A 19,765-nucleotide genomic window follows, 5' to 3' on the forward strand; every position below is an offset into this window, starting at 1 on the left:
TTGCCATGAAGTGATGGAACCAGATGCCATGATCTTAGTTTTCTGAATGTTGAGCTTTAAGCCAACTTCTTCACTCTACTCTTCCACTTTCATCAAGAGGCTCTTTAGTTCTTCTTCACTTTCTGCCATAAGGGTGGTGTCATCTGCATATCTGAGGTTATTGATATTTCTCCCGGCAATCTTGATTCCAGCTTGTGCTTCTTCCATCCCAGCATTTCTCATGATGTACTCTGCATTTTATAAGTTAAATAAGCAGGGTGACAACATACAGCCTTGACGTACTCCTTTCCCTATTTGGAACCAGTCTGTTGTTCCATGTCCAGTTCTAACTGTTGCTTCCTGACCTGCATACAAGTTTCTCAAGAGGCAGGTCAGGTGGTTTGGTATTCCCATCTCTTGAAGAATTTTCCACAGTTTATTGTGACCCACACAGTCAAAGGCTTTGGCATAGTCAATAAAGCAGAAGTAGATGTTTCTCTGGAACTCTCTTGCTTTTTTGATGATCTAGCGGATGTTGGCAACTTGATCTCTGGTTCCTCTGCCTTTTCTAAAACCAGCTTGAACATCTGGAAGTTCACGGTTCACGTATTGCTGAAGCCTGGCTTGGAGAATTTTGAGCATTACTTTACTAGCATGTGAGATGAGTGCAATTGTGCAGTAGTTTGAGCTTTCTTTGGCATTGCCTTTCTTTGGGATTGGAATGAAAACTGACCTTTTCCAGTCCCATGGCCACTGTTGAGTTTTCCAAACTTGCTGACATATTGAGTGCAGCACTTTCACAGCATCTTCTTTTAGGATTTGAAATAGCTCAACTGGAATTCCATCACCCCCACTAGCTTTGTTTGTAGTGATGCTTCCTAAGTAAGGCCCACTTGACTTCAGATTCCTGGATGTCTGGCTCTAGGTGAGTGTATATACTCTAGGTGAATATAAATATATAACTGATTATAAACCAACCATAGAAAAAAAATTAAAAACAAATAAAAAGAGAAATAACCTTTTCTTACTTTGGACCTTCTTCCATCCAGGCCTTCTGAATTGAAGTGAACGTAGATCAAGGTTTTGTATGAAGCTTAAAACCCTGTGGTCCTTTTTGCATCATAAATATTTATCAAGAGTAAATGAATCATATCAGACAGGGAAGTCAAGTTTCAGAGAGAAACCCAGAGATACAATCAGGTCCCAGCTTTTGTAGTGGGGAACAGAGCCTTGGGTGTTCAATGTACCCGTTTCCCTTTCCACTCCATGAAGGTAGTGCCACAGGCAACCGTCATCCATTGGCAGAGGCAACCCTTCCCTAGTCTGTCTAGTTTGAAGTCATTTATATCTTAGGGTTTTGTTTGTTTGTTTTGGCCATACTGTGCAGCTTGTGGGATCTTAGTTCCCCCATCAGATATCAAACCCATGCCCTTGGCAATGAAAGCATGAAGCCTTAACTACTGGACCACCAGGGAATTGCCCTATCTTAGATTTTTTATTTTATTTATTTATTTATTTTTTTTTTAGATTTTTTAATTTGAAAATAAAAATATGATTTTCAAATAGGTTTTTATAAATCATCTTTTGAAACAAGGAATCTGTAGGAAAAATAACAAAAGGGATTCTTGGAGAAGAAAATATTAGAGGTTATTTTACTACCTCTTATTGACTCAGTTCTAAATGAAGAGAACAGGGACTTCCCTCATGTCCAGCAGTTAAGACTCCACACTCTCAATGCAGGGGGCCTGGGTTTGATCCCCAGTCAGGGAACTAGACCCTGCATGCAACAACTAAGACCCCGCACAGCCAAGTAAATAATATTGAAAATAATAATAAATCAAGAGAGCCACACAAGGCAAAGTGGGAGGACTATTTAGATGGCAGCCAGGAGATCTATAGTAGGTGGTGAGTGTGCATTCAAGAGATGGAGTGTACACACAGCAATAAGAAAGCTCCAGCATGCAGAAGGTAGGGAATTAGGACAGGAGAGGAGAGATGGGAGACGAGGTACCTGTCACCAGCTCTAAAGAAGTTCTCCTGTCCTGTCTCCAGTTCCTCTTTGTCTTCTCATCTTGACGGAGTACAGAGTTTCTGGGCTGTAGTTGTGCATGCTATGATAGCTGAAGAGAACAGGCGAGGTAGCAGAGAACCAAATACAAAGATTCTGGCAGAGCACTTTGCTTGTACAGTTCCCCATGGCCAAGGAGCGCCCTTGCCCCTGTTAGGGTCCGGAAGAGTGAAGAAAGATGTGAACTGGGGCATGGAGCTAGCACCCAGAAATGGTCTTTGCCTCCTTCCTTTCCTGTTCAATAAAGTAATACAACCACTGGCTGTCTTATCAGGAAGATGGGAGCCTGGCAAGTTTGTGGGAGCCCTACAAGCCTGGGGGAGCATCTCAGTCACAGCTGTGGATTTGGGATGCTAAAGTGGCCTACAATTTGAAAATGAGATGAAGTGAGCCATGGTCAAAAACTGGAGAGAGTCCAAACTGGGTCTTCAAAGTAGGCAGGTCCAAGGCAGTCGCTGGGAGTGGAAGATATAACCTTTTATATATAGGATGGATAAATGACAAGGTCCTACTGTATAGCACAAAGTACTATATTCAGTATCTTATGATAAACCATAATGGAAAATAATATTTTAAAAAGAATGCATGTATATGCATAACTGAATCACTTTGCTGTATAACAGTAATTAACACAACACTATAATCCAACTATACTTCAATTTTTAAAACTTAAAGGCCCAGGTTAGAGTCCAGTCAGCTGTCTGCAAGTGTCCTCTCCTACACCATAACTATATAAAAGCCAAGAAGTCTAATTTTCACAGAGGATGGTTTTCTTTTTTCGCCAGTATTGCTCAAGAAAAAATCTGGTGGTTTTGTCTAGTAGAGACAAAACCCAGTAGGTTCACAACATGATGACAATGGATTCCAGCAAATGGAAGATTTCCCCAGCAGTCGTTCAGAGAACAATGATAAGGGTATTATCAAAAGTGCTATATGTTCTCCAAAGAGCTCCAAGTGCTTTTGTATTGTTTTCAAAATAGGTTTCATTATTATTCCCACTTTGGCAATGAGTCTTCTTCTGTGTCAAAGTGTGGTTCTTCCTCTTACCATAGCTGGCTTGCACAGATTTTATTGCATGAGATATCTGCTCACACTGTTCTTAACGACCACGCTTTGCTTATTGACACTAGGAGGCTGACTACCATCTGTACCAACACCATCAGAACTGCACAGAAATCTTCATTTTATATTCTGTTGCACTAGTGTTTGAGGGGGGAAAAAAGAACAAAGCAAATAAATAATAGTGAGAAACAATGAGAAGGAAAGAAGAGGTTTCTGTTAAATGATAAGCATAGATTACAAGGTATATTCTCACTCCACTATTGGACCCACTTAGAGCCATCCTCTTCTTCATCGTTACAAGGCAGCACACAAATCCCACTTATGCAGAATGTGACCACATCCTCGTGACAAAGGGAGACAAAGCACAGGAGACAAGATGTTTACACCTGGTCATCTAGGTGAAGGGTATTTGCATGCTCACTATCCTTTCAGTTTCTTTGTGGCTTTGAAGCTTTTTGAAACAAAAAATAAAAATTTTAAGAAGCATCATAAAATAACAAATAGGAAAAACAGCTCCAACATATGTTACACAAAAATTACTAATACTCTTAAACACAAAGTGTTTTCTTGCCATAATCATAATAAAAAACCTTGACATAGACAAAATGACATCAGTGGACTACTCACAGATCTAGAAATGCAAATAACCAGTAAATATGTGAAAAATGTTTAATAGCACTGTTGAACCATAGGAATACAAATTGAACTGTATAATGTGTTGGCTAAACAGTTCATTTAGGTTCTTCTATAACATCTTACAGGGAACTTCCCTGGTGGCTCAGATGGTAAAGCGTTTACCCGCAATGCGGGAAGCCTGGGTTCAATCCCTGGGTCAGGAAGATCCCCTGGAGAAGGAAATGGCAACCCGCTCCAGTACTCTTGCCTCGAAAATCCCATGGATGGAGGAGCCTGGTAGGCTACAGGCTATGGGGTAAACAACCTGAATAAACTTTTTGGCCAAGCCAATATTACTATTTTTGCCTAACAAATTAGCAGTTCAGTTCAGTTCAGTCACTCAGTTGTGTCCAACTTTGTGACCCCATGGACTGCAGCACATCAGGCTTTCCTGTCCATCACCAGCCCACAGAGACTACTTAAACTCATGTCCATTGCATCAGTGATGCCATCCAACCATCTCATTCTCTGTCGTCCCCTTCTCCTGCCTTCAGTCTCTCCCAGAATCAGGGTCTTTTCCAGTGAATCAGCTCTTTGCATCAGGTGGCCAAAGTATTGGAGCTTCAGCTTCAGCATCAGTCCTTCCAATGAATATTCAGGACTGATCTCCTTTAGGATGGACTGGTTGGATCTCCTTGCAGTCCAAGGAATTCTCAAAAGTCTTCTCCAACACCACAGTTCAAAAGCAGCAATTCTTCAGCGCTCATCTTTCTTTATAGTCCAACTCTCACATTCATACATGACTACTGGAAAAACCATGGCTGTGACTAGATGGACTTTTGTTGACAAAGTACTGTATCTGCTTTTTAATACGCTGTCTAGGTTGGTCATAACTTTTCTTCCAAGGAGCAAGCGTCTTTTAATTTTACGGTTGCAGTCACCATCTGAGTGATTTTGAAGGCCTAGCAAAGAAAGTCTGTCACTGTTTCCATTGTTTCCCCATCTATTTACCATGAAGTAATTGGACTGGATCTTCATTTTTTGAATGTTGAATTTTAAGCCAGCTTTTTCACTCTCCTCTTTCACTTTCATCAAGAGGCTCTTTGGTTCCTCTTTGGTTTCTGCCATAAGGGTGGTGTCATCTGCCTATCTCAGGTTTTGGATATTTCTCCTGGCAATCTTGATTCCAGCTTGTGCTTCATCCAGTCTGGCACTTCACATGATGTACTCTGCATATAAATTAAATAAGCAAGGTGACAATACACAACCTTGAAGTACACTCTTTTCCCAATTTGGACCCAGTCCGTTTTTCCATGTCCAGTTCTAAGAATTGCTTCTTGACCTGCATACAGATTTCTCATGAGGCAGGTAAGGTGGTCTGGTATTCCCATCTCTTGAAGAATTTTCCAGTTTGTTGTTATCCACACAGTCAAGGGCTTTGGCATAGTCAATGAAGCAGAAGTAGATATTTTTCTGGAATTCTCTTGCTTTTTGTATGAGCCAACGAATGTTGGCAATTTGATTTCTGGTTCCTCTGCCTTTTCTAAATCCAGTTTGAACATCTGGAAGTTCTTGGTTCATGTCCTGTTGAAGCCTCAGTTGGAGAATTTTGAGCATTACTTTGCTAGCATGTGAGATGAGTGCAATTGTGCAGTAGTTTGAACATTCTTTGGCACTGCCTTTCTTTGGGATTGGAATGAAAACACAGACCTTTTCCAATCCTGTGGCCACTGCTGAGTTTTCCAAATTTGCTGGCATATTGAGTGCAGCACTTTCACAGCATCATCTTTTAGGATTTTAAATAGCTCAGCTGGAATTCCTTCACCTCCACTAGCTTTGTTCATAGTAATGCTTCCTAAGGCCCACTTGACTTTGCACTCTAAGATGTCTGGCTGGAGGTGTGTGATCACACCATCATGGTTATCTGGGTCACTAAGATCTTTTTTGTATATTTCTTCTGTGTATTCTTGCCACTTCTTCTTAATATCTTCTGCTTGTTAGGTCCATACAGTTTTGTCCTTTATTGTGCCCATCTTTGCACAAAATGTTCCCTTTGTATTTCTAATTTTCTTGAAGAGATCTCTAGTCTTTCCCATTCTGCTATTTTCCCATTCTGTTTCTTTGCATTGATCACTGAGGAAGGCTTTCTTATCTCTCCTATTCTTTGGAGCCCTATATCTTTGGAGCTCTGCATTTAGATGGATTTATCTTTCCTTTTCTCCTTTGCCTTTAGCTTCTCTTCTTTCCTCAGCTATTTCTAAGGCTTCCTCAGACAATCATTTTGCCTTTTTGCATTTCTTTTTCTTGGGGATGGTTTTAATCACTACCTCCTGTACAATGTTATGAAACTGCATCCATAGTTCTTCAGGCACTCTTTCTATCAGATCTAATCTTTTGAATCTATTTGTCACTTCCACTGTAAGGGCTTTTACTTAGGTCATACCTGAATGGTCTAGTCGTTTTCCCTACTTTTTTCAGTTTAATCTGAGCCACGGTCACGTCCCCGTCTTGTTTTGCTGACTGTATAGAGCTTCTCCATCTTTGGCTGCAAAGAATATAATCAGTTTGATTTTGGTGTTACCATCTGGTGATGTCCATTTGTAGAATTGTGTCTTGTGTTGTTGGAAGAGGGTATTTGCTATGACCAGTGTGTTCTCTTGGCAAAACTCTGTTAGCCTTTGCCCTGCTTCATTTTGTACTCCAAGGCCAAATTTGCCTGTTACTCCAGGTATCTCTTGACTTCCTACTTTTACATTCCGGTCCCCTATGATGAAAAGGACATCTTTTTTGGGTGTTAGTTATAGAAGGTCTTATAGATCTTCATAGAACCATTCAACTTCAGCTTCTTCAGCCTTAGGGCTTGGGGCATAGACTTGGATTACTGTGATATTGAATGATTTGTCTTGGAAACGAACAGAGATCATTCTGTCGTTTCTCAGATTGCACCCAAGTACTGGATTTTGGACTCTTTTGTTTACTATGATGGCTACTCCATTTCTTCTAAGGGACTCTTGCCCACAGTAGTAGATGTAATGGTCATCTGAATTAAATTCACCCAATCCAGTCCATTTTAGTTCACTGGTCCCTAAAATGTCAGTGTTCACTCTTGCCATCTCCTGTTTGACCACTTCCAATTTACCCTGATTCATGGACTTAACATTCTAGCTTCCTATGCAATGTTGTTATTTACAGCATCAGACTTTACTTCCATCACCAGTCACATCCACAACTGGGCATTGTTTTCGCTTTGGCTCCGTCTCTTCATTCTTTCTGGAGTTATTTCTCCACTGATCTCCAGTAGCATATTGGGCACCTACCGACCTGGGGAGTTCATCTTTCAGTGTCCTATCTTTTTATCTTTTCATACTGTTCATGGGGTTCTCAAGGCAGGAATTCTGAAGTGGTTTGCCATTCCCTTCTCCAGTGGACCACATTTTGTCCAAACACTCCACCATGACCTGTCCATCTTGGGTGGCCCTACACGGCATGGCTCTTAGTTTCATTGAGTTAGACAAGGCTGTGATCCATTACAAGTTTGTGATCTAATTTGTTACAGAAAACTAACAAATTAGCAAAACATATAAAGCCACCCTAGTACTCAATGCTGCTGAGGGGGCGGGAAAAAATGGGCAGGTTTTTCTATAATATATTAAGAATTTTCCAAAATTAATGACAGCTGATAAACCACACAGAGAATACCAGGTAGGTAAGTAGGCATTTTTCTGGCCAGGAGTTATGCCGTCTGCTATAACTGTAGGTTTCTGAGGCTTCAGTTTCGCCAATTATCTTTGTTTTTAGCCTCTCTATTGGCTTTGTGTTTCCCTAGAATCTCCTTCCTATGTAGAATCTGAGCCTTGCAGTTCTTTCATCTGTAATCTTGTGTCTGCAGAAGTGGATGTAGTGTGTTTTGGGGGGAAGCATTCAATAATCCTGTGATTAGGTCTCAGTCTTCTGGAACGTCTGTGCCCCTGGACACTTCACAAATTTTTCTCAGCATTTTTTCCCCTCTTTGGTGAGACAGGAAGACCAAAGGGGGCTGGAGTTAGTTAATTGCCCTCCTTCAGATCAGATAAGGCTTTGTTAAAATAGTTCTCCATGAGACAAAGCCTTCATTATAGAACAGAACAAAGAACAGAACTTGGAGTATTTTGAAATGGCTTCTCTTCCTTTTCTTTGCCCTGCTAGAAGCAGGAGGGGTTTTTCCTCTGATATTCACAGAGAAAATAAGGTGGGGCTCCTAGAAGTAAAACTCGTGAAATTATAGGCTGTGCTAAGACTTGGCCCCTCAGAGATTTTAACTCTCGAGTGAATCTGTACTGAACTCCAGTACTTTGTTGATTAGAATTTAAGTGTTCTTCCAGTACTGGCTCTAGCAGCAGGTTTCTGGGTTTTATCCACTTCTTGGGTTTTATCCACTTCTTTTTCCAGTTTTGAAGCCAGCAGCTTTCCCTGCAGTTTCCTCAATTTTTTGATGTATCTAAGAAGAGTTGCTTTTCTGTTTTTTCAGCCGTTTCTTATTGTGAAGGTTGGAGTGATAACTTCCAAGCCCTTTACATGTTGAAATGAAACCAGAAGTCTATAAATTGCTTTTTAGTGATAATTTTATAGAAGTGGACATCACAATAGAATCAAGAAATTGAGTCATTGGTTGTTGAGTTTAATTGACCTTAATTATGTTAGCCATTTTAAAGAACCTGCTTTATTTTAAGATCTACATTACACCTATATGCACATTCTTATAACTTTATTTTGTTTGCGCATTGCTATCCCATGGAACTCCTGACTGCTTAACAAGGGAGATCTTTAACACTTTTTATCCTCAGTGTAAGTCGCTTCGGTTGAGTCCAACCGTTGTGACCCTGTAGACTGTAGCCCGCCAGGCTGCTGTGTCCATGGGATTCTCCAGGCAAGAATACTAAAGTGGGTTGCCATTTCCTTCTCCAGGGGATCTTTTCAATGCAGGGATCAAACCTGCGACTCAGGTCTCCTGCATTGGCAGGCGGGTTCTTTACTGCTAGCGCCACCTGGGAAGCCAGGTGTAATTCTAAAGACTTTGATCCTTAAGTCTTTGCAATTACATAGAACAGCAGAAGTTTAAAGATATAAGGATGAACTGCTTAGGGAATAGCATTTTTAATATATTTAACATTGGCTATCTTGTTACTTAACTTTATTTAACAAAATACAGCATATTATATTTTCTTAACCAAGAAATGTTTTGTAGTGCAGTAATTCTGTCAATTATAAGTCATATAAACTCAGCCAGAGATATAGCTTTTTATTCATGCTATATTGGTCCTTATCAGATTTGGAAGTTCTTATGCTTAATAAACAACGGCAGTTTTATAGTGGTAAAAATACTAAAGTTGGTCAAATTTATTGTAATTACCAATAGAATATTTCCTATAAAATGTAATTTAACTAGGGAGCATTGTTTTAAATTACAATTTTGAAGCTTTAAGGATAGCAAATTTTATTTTTATTTTCTTAAACTTAGGTTGTTCCCAGCTGTAATTGATCAGAAAACATTTATTTTCCCTCTGGAATCTGAGGGGAAACTTTGGCAACCCCAAAAGGAACACAGTTCATTTCCACGTGCCTTTCCAAGAGTAAAGGTAGGAAGAGAGAAATCCGTAGAGACAGAAAGTGGATTGGTGGTTCCCGGAGGCTGGAAGGAGGAGGTGGGGAGAGTGGGGAATGACTTCTAATGGTTGTCAGGTGTCTTTGGGGGTGATGAAGTGTCCTGGAATTAAACAGTGGTGACGGCTGCACAACTCTGGCAATCTACTGAACATTGGATTGTATACCTTGAAAGGGTGAATTTAAGGTTTATCAATTATATCTCCATAAAGCTGTTAGAGACCTTCCCCCCCCCACCCCCAAGAGTGAAGGTAGGAAATTGTGTTCTAAATGGAAAAACATGCCATTGTTGTTTCAGATATGTTCATGGCATAGTCAATTTCTGTGACAAAAGAGCTTTCTTTGTGGTTAAGTTTCCAGGTGGCAAGGAATAGAGCCCAAGAGGTTTCTGCCTTTTGGGTGTGCTCTCAATTGAATTCCTGTTCCCTCCCTGACTCCCCCAAAGTGATAACAACTCACTTCTTCTGGGTACCAGGTGTTATTTTCAGGCTTTGGGGATGCTAAATTGTTTAATCTTCAGAATAATCCTAGAAGGAGATATTATTATTATCTTCATTTTATCGACAAAGAAACGAAGATTCAGAAATGTTAAATATTGGATGGGCAAAGAGAACATAGCTGGTATCAGAGCAAGGATCATGAATCCAGACTGTGCCCTTAACCACTGTGATACCCCTTTTAAAACAATAGTTTTATTGAGATTTAATTTATATCCCATAAAATTCTCCCTTTTAAAAGTGACTTTTACTATATTCACAGAGTTGGGCAGCCATCATGTGGCACCCTTTTTACAGTTGCTTGTATCAGTTCCAGGTACTCTGCCCATAAACATCTTTGCTGTGGACATCTTTGCCGCAACTATTTTCGCCTCAAGCATTTTTGCTGCATGACTCGTTGGCCATAAAGCAGTTTTGCTATAAAAAAATAAAATAGCAAAAATAAAAGGGGGACATTAACAAAGACATAAAGAAATATGAGGAGTGAATGACAAAATTTAAATGACTTTTTTTTGCAAAATACGGAATATTTGAATTAATATGTGTAGATCATGACAATCCTTTGCAAATGACCGATTTTATTTTGTGGGTTATACCTAAGCACTTGTCTTTCAAGTCTTTTGTTCATAGTATTTTATATATATTTTGTTTATATATATATTCCTTGTGTGGATGACATCACACTTTTTCATTTTTACTGTCATTTTTTTCCTTCATTAAGAGAGATCTGTGCATGCTCAGTCTCTCAGTTGTATCTGAATCTTTGGACCCCATGGGCTGTAGGCCACCAGGCATCTCTGTCCATGGAATTTTACAGGCAAGCATACTGGAGTGGGTTGCCATTTCCTCCTCCGTGTGACAAATATGCCAAGATTTACCACAGTGTAGCAGTTTTCACAGAGCAACACAAAGCTCACGTGCACACCCACACCCTAGTATTTGGAAACCACCACCTCCAATCTTTCCCAACATCAGGGTCTTTTCTAATGAGTCAGCTGTTCCCATCAGGTGGCCAAAATATTGGAGGTTCAGCTTCAGCATCAGTCCTTCCAATGAATATTCCAGTGAATGTGGGAGTAGAGACAGGAAGAGAGAAATCCATAGAGACAGAAAGTAGATTGGTGGTTGCCAGAGGCTGAAAGGAGGAGGAGGCGAGAGTGGGGAACTTCTGTTGTTTATAAGCCTCCAGTCTATGGCATTCAGATACAACAGCCTGAACTAATACACTATGATTAACATCCTGATACTCTTGTATGACTTCCACTTTGCACTCTCAAAGCAGCTCACTCCTGTCTTTGTAATTGGACTTGTCACATTGGGTTTCTTCAGTTACCATCTGTGGAGTGCTTACTATGTGCCAAGGACTATTAGAGGCACACTGGGAGGAACAATTCAGACCAGGTCCCCATTCTTGGGTGATGGAGATACACCATCAGTAAGAAAAGACCAGGTAATAATAAAGACTCTCATGGGAGAAAAAAAAAAAAGTGCTATCATAAATGGAACTTAAACTTCTCATCTTTGTTACTATTAAGTCTCTGCTTTCATTAAATTTTTATTTTGCCAAGAATCTCAGGGGAGCCAGAATGGTTCATAAACACAAAATTGGAGATCTCTAGGTTATAAAGACAATGAAATAAAATATATGAAATTAGGACTATTTCAGAACACATAGTTGCTGTTACTAATATTATTCCAGGAAAAAAAGAAAAAAAAAAAAAACTATAAGAAATTTACTTTCCTCAAAGAGTTTTGAATCCTGGCAAATGATTATAAAGATAAGGGATATTATATGCCCCATGTTCTTTTAAATACTGCAAGCAGGGGTGAGCTTCATTTAGAAAGAGGCACGGACTGCTTCCCACCCTGACTTACCTCCAGGGCCTGGATCCCTATTGTTGTTTTATATCTAATATCAGTGACATCTGCTTAAAAATGCATAACTGCTGACACAAAGATAGCCCTAATTTTGCATTGTAAAGTCAATGACAAACATTGCTGTTTTGCCAGCTGTTCTGTAAGCCTACTGCACCAACTCAAAACCTTGTATTATTGAGTAGTTGTGAAATCCAGCTGGGATATCGCCACCTTTAATTGCCCACTGCCAACCTTTTAAACTAGGTTAAACCCCAGTTGCTACTTTAAGCTCTTTCTCCAAAGTGAATAAATTGTTTTCGGAATTCCATTTCACACGAAAAAACTAAAATGACAAATCATTTGGAGTTGCTCAGTTGTAATTAAGAATCACAATGAAGAATTATCACTCTTCTGTAACATTTGAAAAAGCCGTATTCTGGTGCCTTTTCTTTAAAGTGTATCTTAGCTCCAAATCAACATGAGCCCAACCCTTCTTTTAGGCACCGTGGGCACACATATATTTATAGCAGTCAAGGAAAGGGTTTAAAATAGCAAACACAAAAGAAGGAGGGAGGAAGAGAAGGAGAAAAACTTTATAGGCCAAGAGAGTATTTGATTTTCTTGTTGTGTCTGGCGAGCTGTCTGAAGGCAAATTTCAAAACAGAAGTTCCTAAACTGTTTAACCGGCTAGCTCTCTTTCGGTATTCACTCAATTCTTTGTTCTGTGAGTGGGCCAGGCTGCATGTTGGGTTGTTAGGTTAGAGCCTTCCGCGGGAAAGTTCTCTTTTCTACAGTTGCGATTAGGTGTGTATTCTGTGGATTTTTTATTTTTTCCCGGCTATGTTGCCTTCTGAGATTCCAAAACTCCCCACAGACCCACCTGTGAGAGGGTTTCCTACTGTGTGAATATTCATTGGAAGGACTGATGCTGAAGCTGAAACTCCAATACTTTGGAGTGAAGAACTGACTCATTGGAAAAGGCCCTGATGCTGGAAAAGATTGAGGGCAGGAGGAGAATGGGATGACAGAGGATGAGGTGATTGGATGGCATCACCGACGCGATGGATATGAGTTTGAGTAGACTCCGGGAATTGACAGGGAAGCCTGGCGTGCTGCAGTCCATGGGGTCACAGAGAGTTGGACACGACTGAGCGACTGAACTGAACTGAACTAAAATTGTTTAAATCCAAGGAACTACTTAGAAGCATGATACAAATCGTATGTTTACAGAGCAGGGAAAATAACTGGATCTCATTGCTTGAGAGTTATTCTCCAAATGAATTCCATAAAATTGATACTCTATCAATTGAATGTAAAAATATAGATTGTGATCTAATTCGATACAGCAATATGCAAGATCTGTGTATAAGATGGGAAGGATCTTTAATTTTGTGAATATGGATCTAATTGAGAATGATTTTCAAAATTTGATCAAAACTAAAGTTTTGAGGATTTCTGTCATTATGAGGAATAATGTGATGAGAGATCAAAGATGGAAAAAGGGTAAGAAAGGGTTGCTTTACAGATTTTCACTGTGGGTTATATCTCACTTAATATTGGGTGGGAAAATTTTGCTAATGAAATACCAGGTGGATTTTATAGAGTAAAGTAGGGAAAAGTGAATGCCTACAAGAAACCAACAAGCATTGTGAACTCTGCCTTCTCATTAGAATATACTTTAAAAACTACTTTTCCCTTTCTATGACTTCTTAAAACCTTCTTAGTATGAAACTATTTAAATAAACCAAAAATAGTGTATTAATAACTATTTTTCTTTCACCTGGATTTAATAAGTGTTAACCTTTACCAGTTTCGCTTCACCTATTTTTTATTGAAATGTTTTAAAATATAGATCTAATGACATTTCATCCCTTAATGCTTTTACGTACATCTTTAAAAATGAACACATTCCTCCTTACCCACAATACCATTATCCCATCTAACAAAATTAACAGTAATTCCTGAATATAGTAGATACTCAGTTTATATTCAGATTTCCCCAGTTATCCTACAGATGACTTTTACTGTTCTTTATAGAAACTTGGACCTGTTAAGGTTTATATATTGCCTTTTTTTTTAATACATTGTTTTTTAAAATATTCTTTTTCCATTATGGTTTATCAAAGGCTATTGAATATAGTTCCCTGTGCTACACATTAGGGCTTTGTTGTTTATCCATTCTAGATATAATAGCTTTCATCTACCAGCCCCAGACTCCCAGTCCATCCCTCTCCTGCCCCCCACCCCTTTGGCAACCACCGGCCTGTTCTCTATGTCTATGAGTCTATTTCTGTTTTGTTATTTTATTTCTCAAGTCTTTATTAATCTAAAGCAGGGAGACTTTGTTAGTTCATTGCTGTAACCAGCTACTAGACAGCGTCCAACCTGAAACAGGCTCACAACAGATGGCAACACGATGGTAAGAAGTAGGGGTTTACATCCCATTCTAGCCCCCCACCACTTCCTGTCTGCCTCAGCAAGCCACTTAGCCTCTCTACGCTTCAGTTCCTCACCTGCAAAGCGGGCTCTGTGATACTCTGTTGTAAGGATAAATGAAGTAACACATGTACATGTCTATAACAGTGCCCCGCACCTGGTGAATGCTATGTAAGTGTTCATTCTTCTGATTATTTGCTGACCAATATTGGTCAACCTCAGTTATGTACCTGATATGTACCAGGCACTATTTTAGGCATCAGCCGAACTTCTCTACTCTGAGGGGGCTTATATTCTAGTTGAGGTAATGTAGTCATTAGGAAAACAGAAAACCATTTGAAAAGTAAACATATAGTATGTTAGTTGGTGAAAGAACAGTTAGGGTAGGAACATAGGGAGTGTTGGGATGGTCTCAGTTGTAAGGTGTCACCTGAGCTGAAATCTGATGGACGTGAGGGAGCAAGGCATTGTGCAACTACCTGGAGGAAGAGTATCCCGGGCAGAGAAGGCAGAACCGCTGAAGACCCTGAATTAGGAGTATGAACAGCAAGGAAGATGGAGAGGAATGTAGGAGAGAAGGAGAGAAGTAGGAACAGGGGTAGAGGTCGGATCTTACAGACCACTGTGAGGACTGCAGAGATCATGAGTTAGATGGGAGGATTTTCACCAGAGGACCGATTGGGTATGATTTACAACTGACAAGAGTCCCTCTGACTGTCATGTGATGACTGTGGTGTAGAAGGACAAGGGTACAGGCAGGGAGACCATGCAGGAGCCTGTGTTAGCCATGATGATGAAGTCATAGCTCATCCTCACGACATTTCTGAAGGAAGGAATGGCTGTCATCCCCATTTGACAGATGAGCATACCAAGGATAAGAGATGATAGTAATTTAAAGCTAAGAAACAGGAGAACTAGGATTCAACTCAGCTCTGTGTAACCTCAGAGCGCTGGCTTTTCCTCACTAATGTTAAAAATGCAAAACCCTGACCTCCATCCCTGTGTTTGCCACAGGAAAAGTTACAGCTTGAAACTTGGAGGAAATAAAGAAAGCAGCTGAATAAAATTGATTTTTTTTTTTTTTTTTTTACAAAAGGTGCTAACCATCCCCAGAATTTTGCTCAGATATGTACCTCTACACTCTCCCAAAAAGGGACTTCCCTGGTGGTTGAGTGGCTAAGACTCCACGCTCCCAATGAAGGGTGTGTGATTGCTGGTCAGAAAACTAGATCCCACATGCTGCAACTAAGACCAGGGTGTCAAATAAATATTTAAAAATAAATAAATAAAATTTCCCAAAGAGACTTCTCAATGCGATGCTCCTGATAAAAGCAACCTTTTTACTTTCTGATTTGTTGCAGTGATACCAATATGGCAATGGTGAAGCCACATTAGAATTATTCATAATACACTGTTATACTCTATCATATACAATGCTGTTTTTCTGTAATTAGTAACCATTCAGGTGGTTTACATATATAAAGAGGTTTATACTTTACAGTGTACATAAGTTGTGGCTAATGAGACAGGTAATTAAACATGGTATTTGGGCTTATTTCTGTAAAAAAATGGGCAAAAGTAGGTCCTTAGGCCTATATCTTCTAATGACACTGTTTCTATGAGAAGAGTCAAGTAGATACATATTTATGACTCATAGCATCTTTTCCAGAATCATAAGCTATTTATTACAACTGAAAAGCATACTCAAAATTTATTATTAATATATGGTATCCCGTGGTTCCATAACATTTCAAAGATGGCATCCCAAATTTCTCCTGCCTCTCTCCCTGGCTTACCAGGGGATGCTAACTTCTGGGCATGTAGGGGGACCTCATTACCTGGCCACCAACTCATGAGAGTTGCTCATGTCTTCAAATGTTTTGATTTTAATGCTATTGTGTGTTAGGTGCTAGAATGCAGATTTTACTGCTGTAGGTGCTCACAGCCCGTAGTCAGGTATTCTACAGACAGAGGGCAAGTATGATATTAGAGGTTTGGCAAAAGCACTCTGGCTAGGGGGGTATGCTGAATGCCCGGGCTTGTTGTGCTCAGTAAGTACATCATCTCTAAAATCTGTTTCAAGCACAGCAATCTCTGACCTCCATGTCCTGGCCTGCCAGTTCACATGATATGTTCTTCCAACAATTCTTCATTACCGTGAGGACATTCAACCCACTGATCCCTCATCATTTCACTATTTATCACTTTTGTCTTACTGGACTTGATTTCTTAGCTTGATTAGATTGATCACTGTGGCAGAAATTGTTAATTTCCTATCCAATATTCATCTGACATCTGCATTACTATAAGCTGTGATTTTGTTCAGGATGGCATCACGCCAAGAGGAATAAGTGTTCTCACTTCTGAGCCTTCTTTGCAGTTAAGTATGCCCATGTGTCTCAGTTCTGTCCAGTGGGTACTGAGTGGCAGTCTCCTGGAGTTGGTTCTAGGGGACATTTTGCTTTCCTGATGAAAGGGTATAGTAACAACTGGCATGCCCCTTCTCCCCTTCCTCTCTCTCTCTCCCCTGAACACAGCCATGACACCTGGAGTTTCAGCAAGCATCTTGCAGCCACGAGCTAACAAGCACAGGAACAAAAGGCAACCTTCTGAAGACGTTTAGGACACAGAAGAAGAAAGGGACTGGGCCCCAGAGGTTTTCCTGAGCCGCGGATTTTTAGCTGGGTATATGACTGCCCAATATAAAGATCCCATTTTTCAGTGTCCCTTGTAGTTTGACATAGCCATATGATCAAGTATTGGCTAATGAAATGTTGTTATTGTTTAGTCACTAAGTCGTGCCTGACTTTTTTATGACCTCATGGACTGTAGCCTGCCAGTCTCCTCTGCCCATGGGATTTTCCAAGCAAGAATACTGAGGAGGTTGCCATTTCCTTATCCAGTGAAATATTAGGGGTGAGTATTTGGGGAAATTTTCTGGAAACCTCCATAGAAGATATCTGACTTTTGCTCTTCAATCCTTTTCTTCTCCTTTCTCTATTCTGCTGCCTGTGTTGGCTGGGACTCTTGCAGCCATCATAGGCCAGGAGGAGGAGGCCCATGCATTAGGGATAGCAGAATACTCAATTGAATACTAAAAGAAAGCTAGCAACTTCCTAGACTCCCAGACCAACCCTGAACAGCCTGTCTCTGGACTTCATATACATGAAGACAACAAATTTGGTCTTACTGAAGTAATATTCTTCCAATTTCAGTCACATAGACAAACAGTCCTATTCCCATTACCATTATCCTTTTATAACCATATTTAATTTCTCTATCTCTAGATTTGTTTTATGTCTTCTATCTTGTCGGAGTGGAAGAAATGTCCCTTCTCTGGTTAAAGCCAGCCTCTTATTTAGCTTAGCTATTCCAGTTATTCCCCTCTCATTAATCATCAATTTCTGACTTCTCCATCATCCCCAGATCTTTGTGTGACTATTCCACTCAGGCCTCAGTATACTTGTCACCTCCTCAGAGAGGCTCTCCTTGACCACCATGTTTAAGGCAGCCTCCCATTCTCCTAGGGTATTTTATTTAGAGCACTTATAGAAATGTGAAATTAAGTCTTTATCTGTTTACATGGTCATTAACTGATTCCTCTCATTGCTTCAAGAATGTAAGATCCATGTGGACAAAACCTTGTTTTTATTCACCGACACCTCAGTGAGGCTTTCCATAAATGTTGGAATGAATGAATGAATTTTGCTGGGAGTAGAGAAGGAGAGATGGAGGTTAGGGGAGATCTCCCAGAGGAGGTTGCACCTGATTCAAGTTTCAGTGTTAGTAACAGTGTGCCCAGAGAACAGCTGAAGGTCGGGGGGAGAAGAGGACATTCCCAGAAAATGGAACAGCCTGCTCACCTGTAGAGGTGGAGAGAACATTTTATATGTGGAGGCTGGCTGATCACTGAGCAGTCATGAGGAAGTGGCAGAATACAGGGCTGGAAAGTAGGAAGGTCCCTCTAAGGGAAACCACTAGAGGCAAGATACATGTTTCAGTTAGTAACCAGAGGTTCAGTCATACTGGAGGTCATGCAGACTCAAGGAGACCCATCTTAGGGCCCATTATAGAGGTCCATGTAATAATCCATGAGGGCACAGACCAGAGCAGTGCCTGTGGGTATTCAAGAGGAAGTAAAGGATCTGACAGATAGGAAGCTGAATCAAGAGTATATCAACCAACATTTCTTTGTGATGTGGCAGCATGTTATGATGGAAAGAGGTTTTTGAAGACAGAGACATAAGCAAAATCCTGACTCTTCACTTTGGGGTAATATCACTTAGCCATTTAACCTCACTGGTAAAGAGGATAATTTCATATACTCCCTCTTGCCATTTTAAGGACTAAAGCACATCATTTGGATTATGACAACCCCCAGCATATTATGGTGCCTGGCACAAAATGGGAGCTGAATAAATGTTAGCTGTCTCCCCTAACCTTCCTCTTGTTCTACAATTCAACTCCTACCAGAATCAGAAAACAGGATGGGCACATCTGAATGGAATTAAAATCTTAAGGTTTTGTGAACTTGAGGCACCTGCACTTTTAGAAGCAGCTTGGGGTTAGGTGATGCTGTGATTGTTGGTCCCCTAGCCTCGCAGGGATGTAAGAGGGGATATCATAAAGCACAGATGTATTATCACACCTAACACTTAACATTACATCTGCCTGTAATACAGGAGACACAGAAGACTCTGGTTTAGTCCCTGGATTGGGAAGATCCCCTGGAGAAGGAAATGGCAACCCACTTAAGTATCCTTGCCTGAAAAACCCCATGGACAGAGGAGCCTGGCAGGCTACAGTCCAAAAGGTCACAAAGAGTCGGACATGACTGAATGAGCACAATACTATATAATTCTCAGTCCAAGTTCAGTCTTCCCCAATTGTCTTAAAACTATTTTTCTATTGTTTGTTTGAATCAGGATGTCAAAAATGTCTGCACATTGCATTTGTTTTATTGTTGTTGTTGCTCATTTTATTTATTCATTTTGAAAAACTGAAGCATAGTTGTACAGTATAGGTTACAGGTGTACAATAAAATGATTCTCAATTTTTAAGGTTCTAGTTATTATAGAATATTGACTATATTCCCTATGTTGTACAATATCATGTGTTGCATTTGTATCTCATTTTATCTGTAACAGTTTGGTTCATGAAAAAAGTCACCATTATAAGTCAACTATACTTCAGTTTTTAAAAGATCACTTATTTAAGAAATCAGGTCATTTCTCAGATAGGTTCGCTGCCCGCTTGGTGGGGATTTGGCTGACTACAATCTCATGGTGTCATTTTACATGTTCCCCCATCTCTAGTATTTCTTGTCAACTAGCAGTTCTATCTGGTCTTCCCTGGTGGCTCAAGTGGTAGAGAGTCCACCTGCAATGCAGGAGACCTGGGTTCCATCCCTGGGTCAGGAAGATCCCCTGGAGGAGGGCATGGCAACCCGCTCCAGTGTTCTTGCCTGGAGAATCCCATGGACCGAGCAGCCGGGAGGGCTACAGTCCATGGGGTCACAAGGAGTCGGACACAGCTGAGGACATCACAGCAGCAGTTCTGTCTAGAAGCTTGACTGGATGCAGGTAACATCTTTTTGGTGGCAACACTTCAC

The 19,765-nt window shown here is 40.3% G+C and overlaps 1 protein-coding gene across 9 annotated transcripts in view; it reads left to right on the plus strand.

Annotated features, from left to right (window-relative positions):
- IQCH (IQ motif containing H) overlaps positions 1-19,765 on the plus strand; it is a 225,769-nt gene that overhangs the window by 8,827 nt on the left and 197,177 nt on the right. For 7 of the 9 annotated variants that reach the window (XM_070468684.1, XM_070468685.1, XM_070468686.1 and 4 more), the window contains exon 4: positions 9,222-9,339. In XM_070468684.1, coding sequence (XP_070324785.1) covers positions 9,222-9,339 — 118 coding nt within the window. Of the gene's footprint in view, positions 1-9,221; positions 9,340-16,691; positions 17,071-18,836; positions 19,737-19,765 lie in introns of those variants that run through there. The other 2 variants (XM_070468689.1, XM_070468690.1) reach the window with 2 other exon arrangements.

Source organism: Odocoileus virginianus, chromosome 6 (assembly GCF_023699985.2).
Source record: "Odocoileus virginianus isolate 20LAN1187 ecotype Illinois chromosome 6, Ovbor_1.2, whole genome shotgun sequence".
Classification (NCBI taxonomy): domain Eukaryota; kingdom Metazoa; phylum Chordata; class Mammalia; order Artiodactyla; family Cervidae; genus Odocoileus; species Odocoileus virginianus.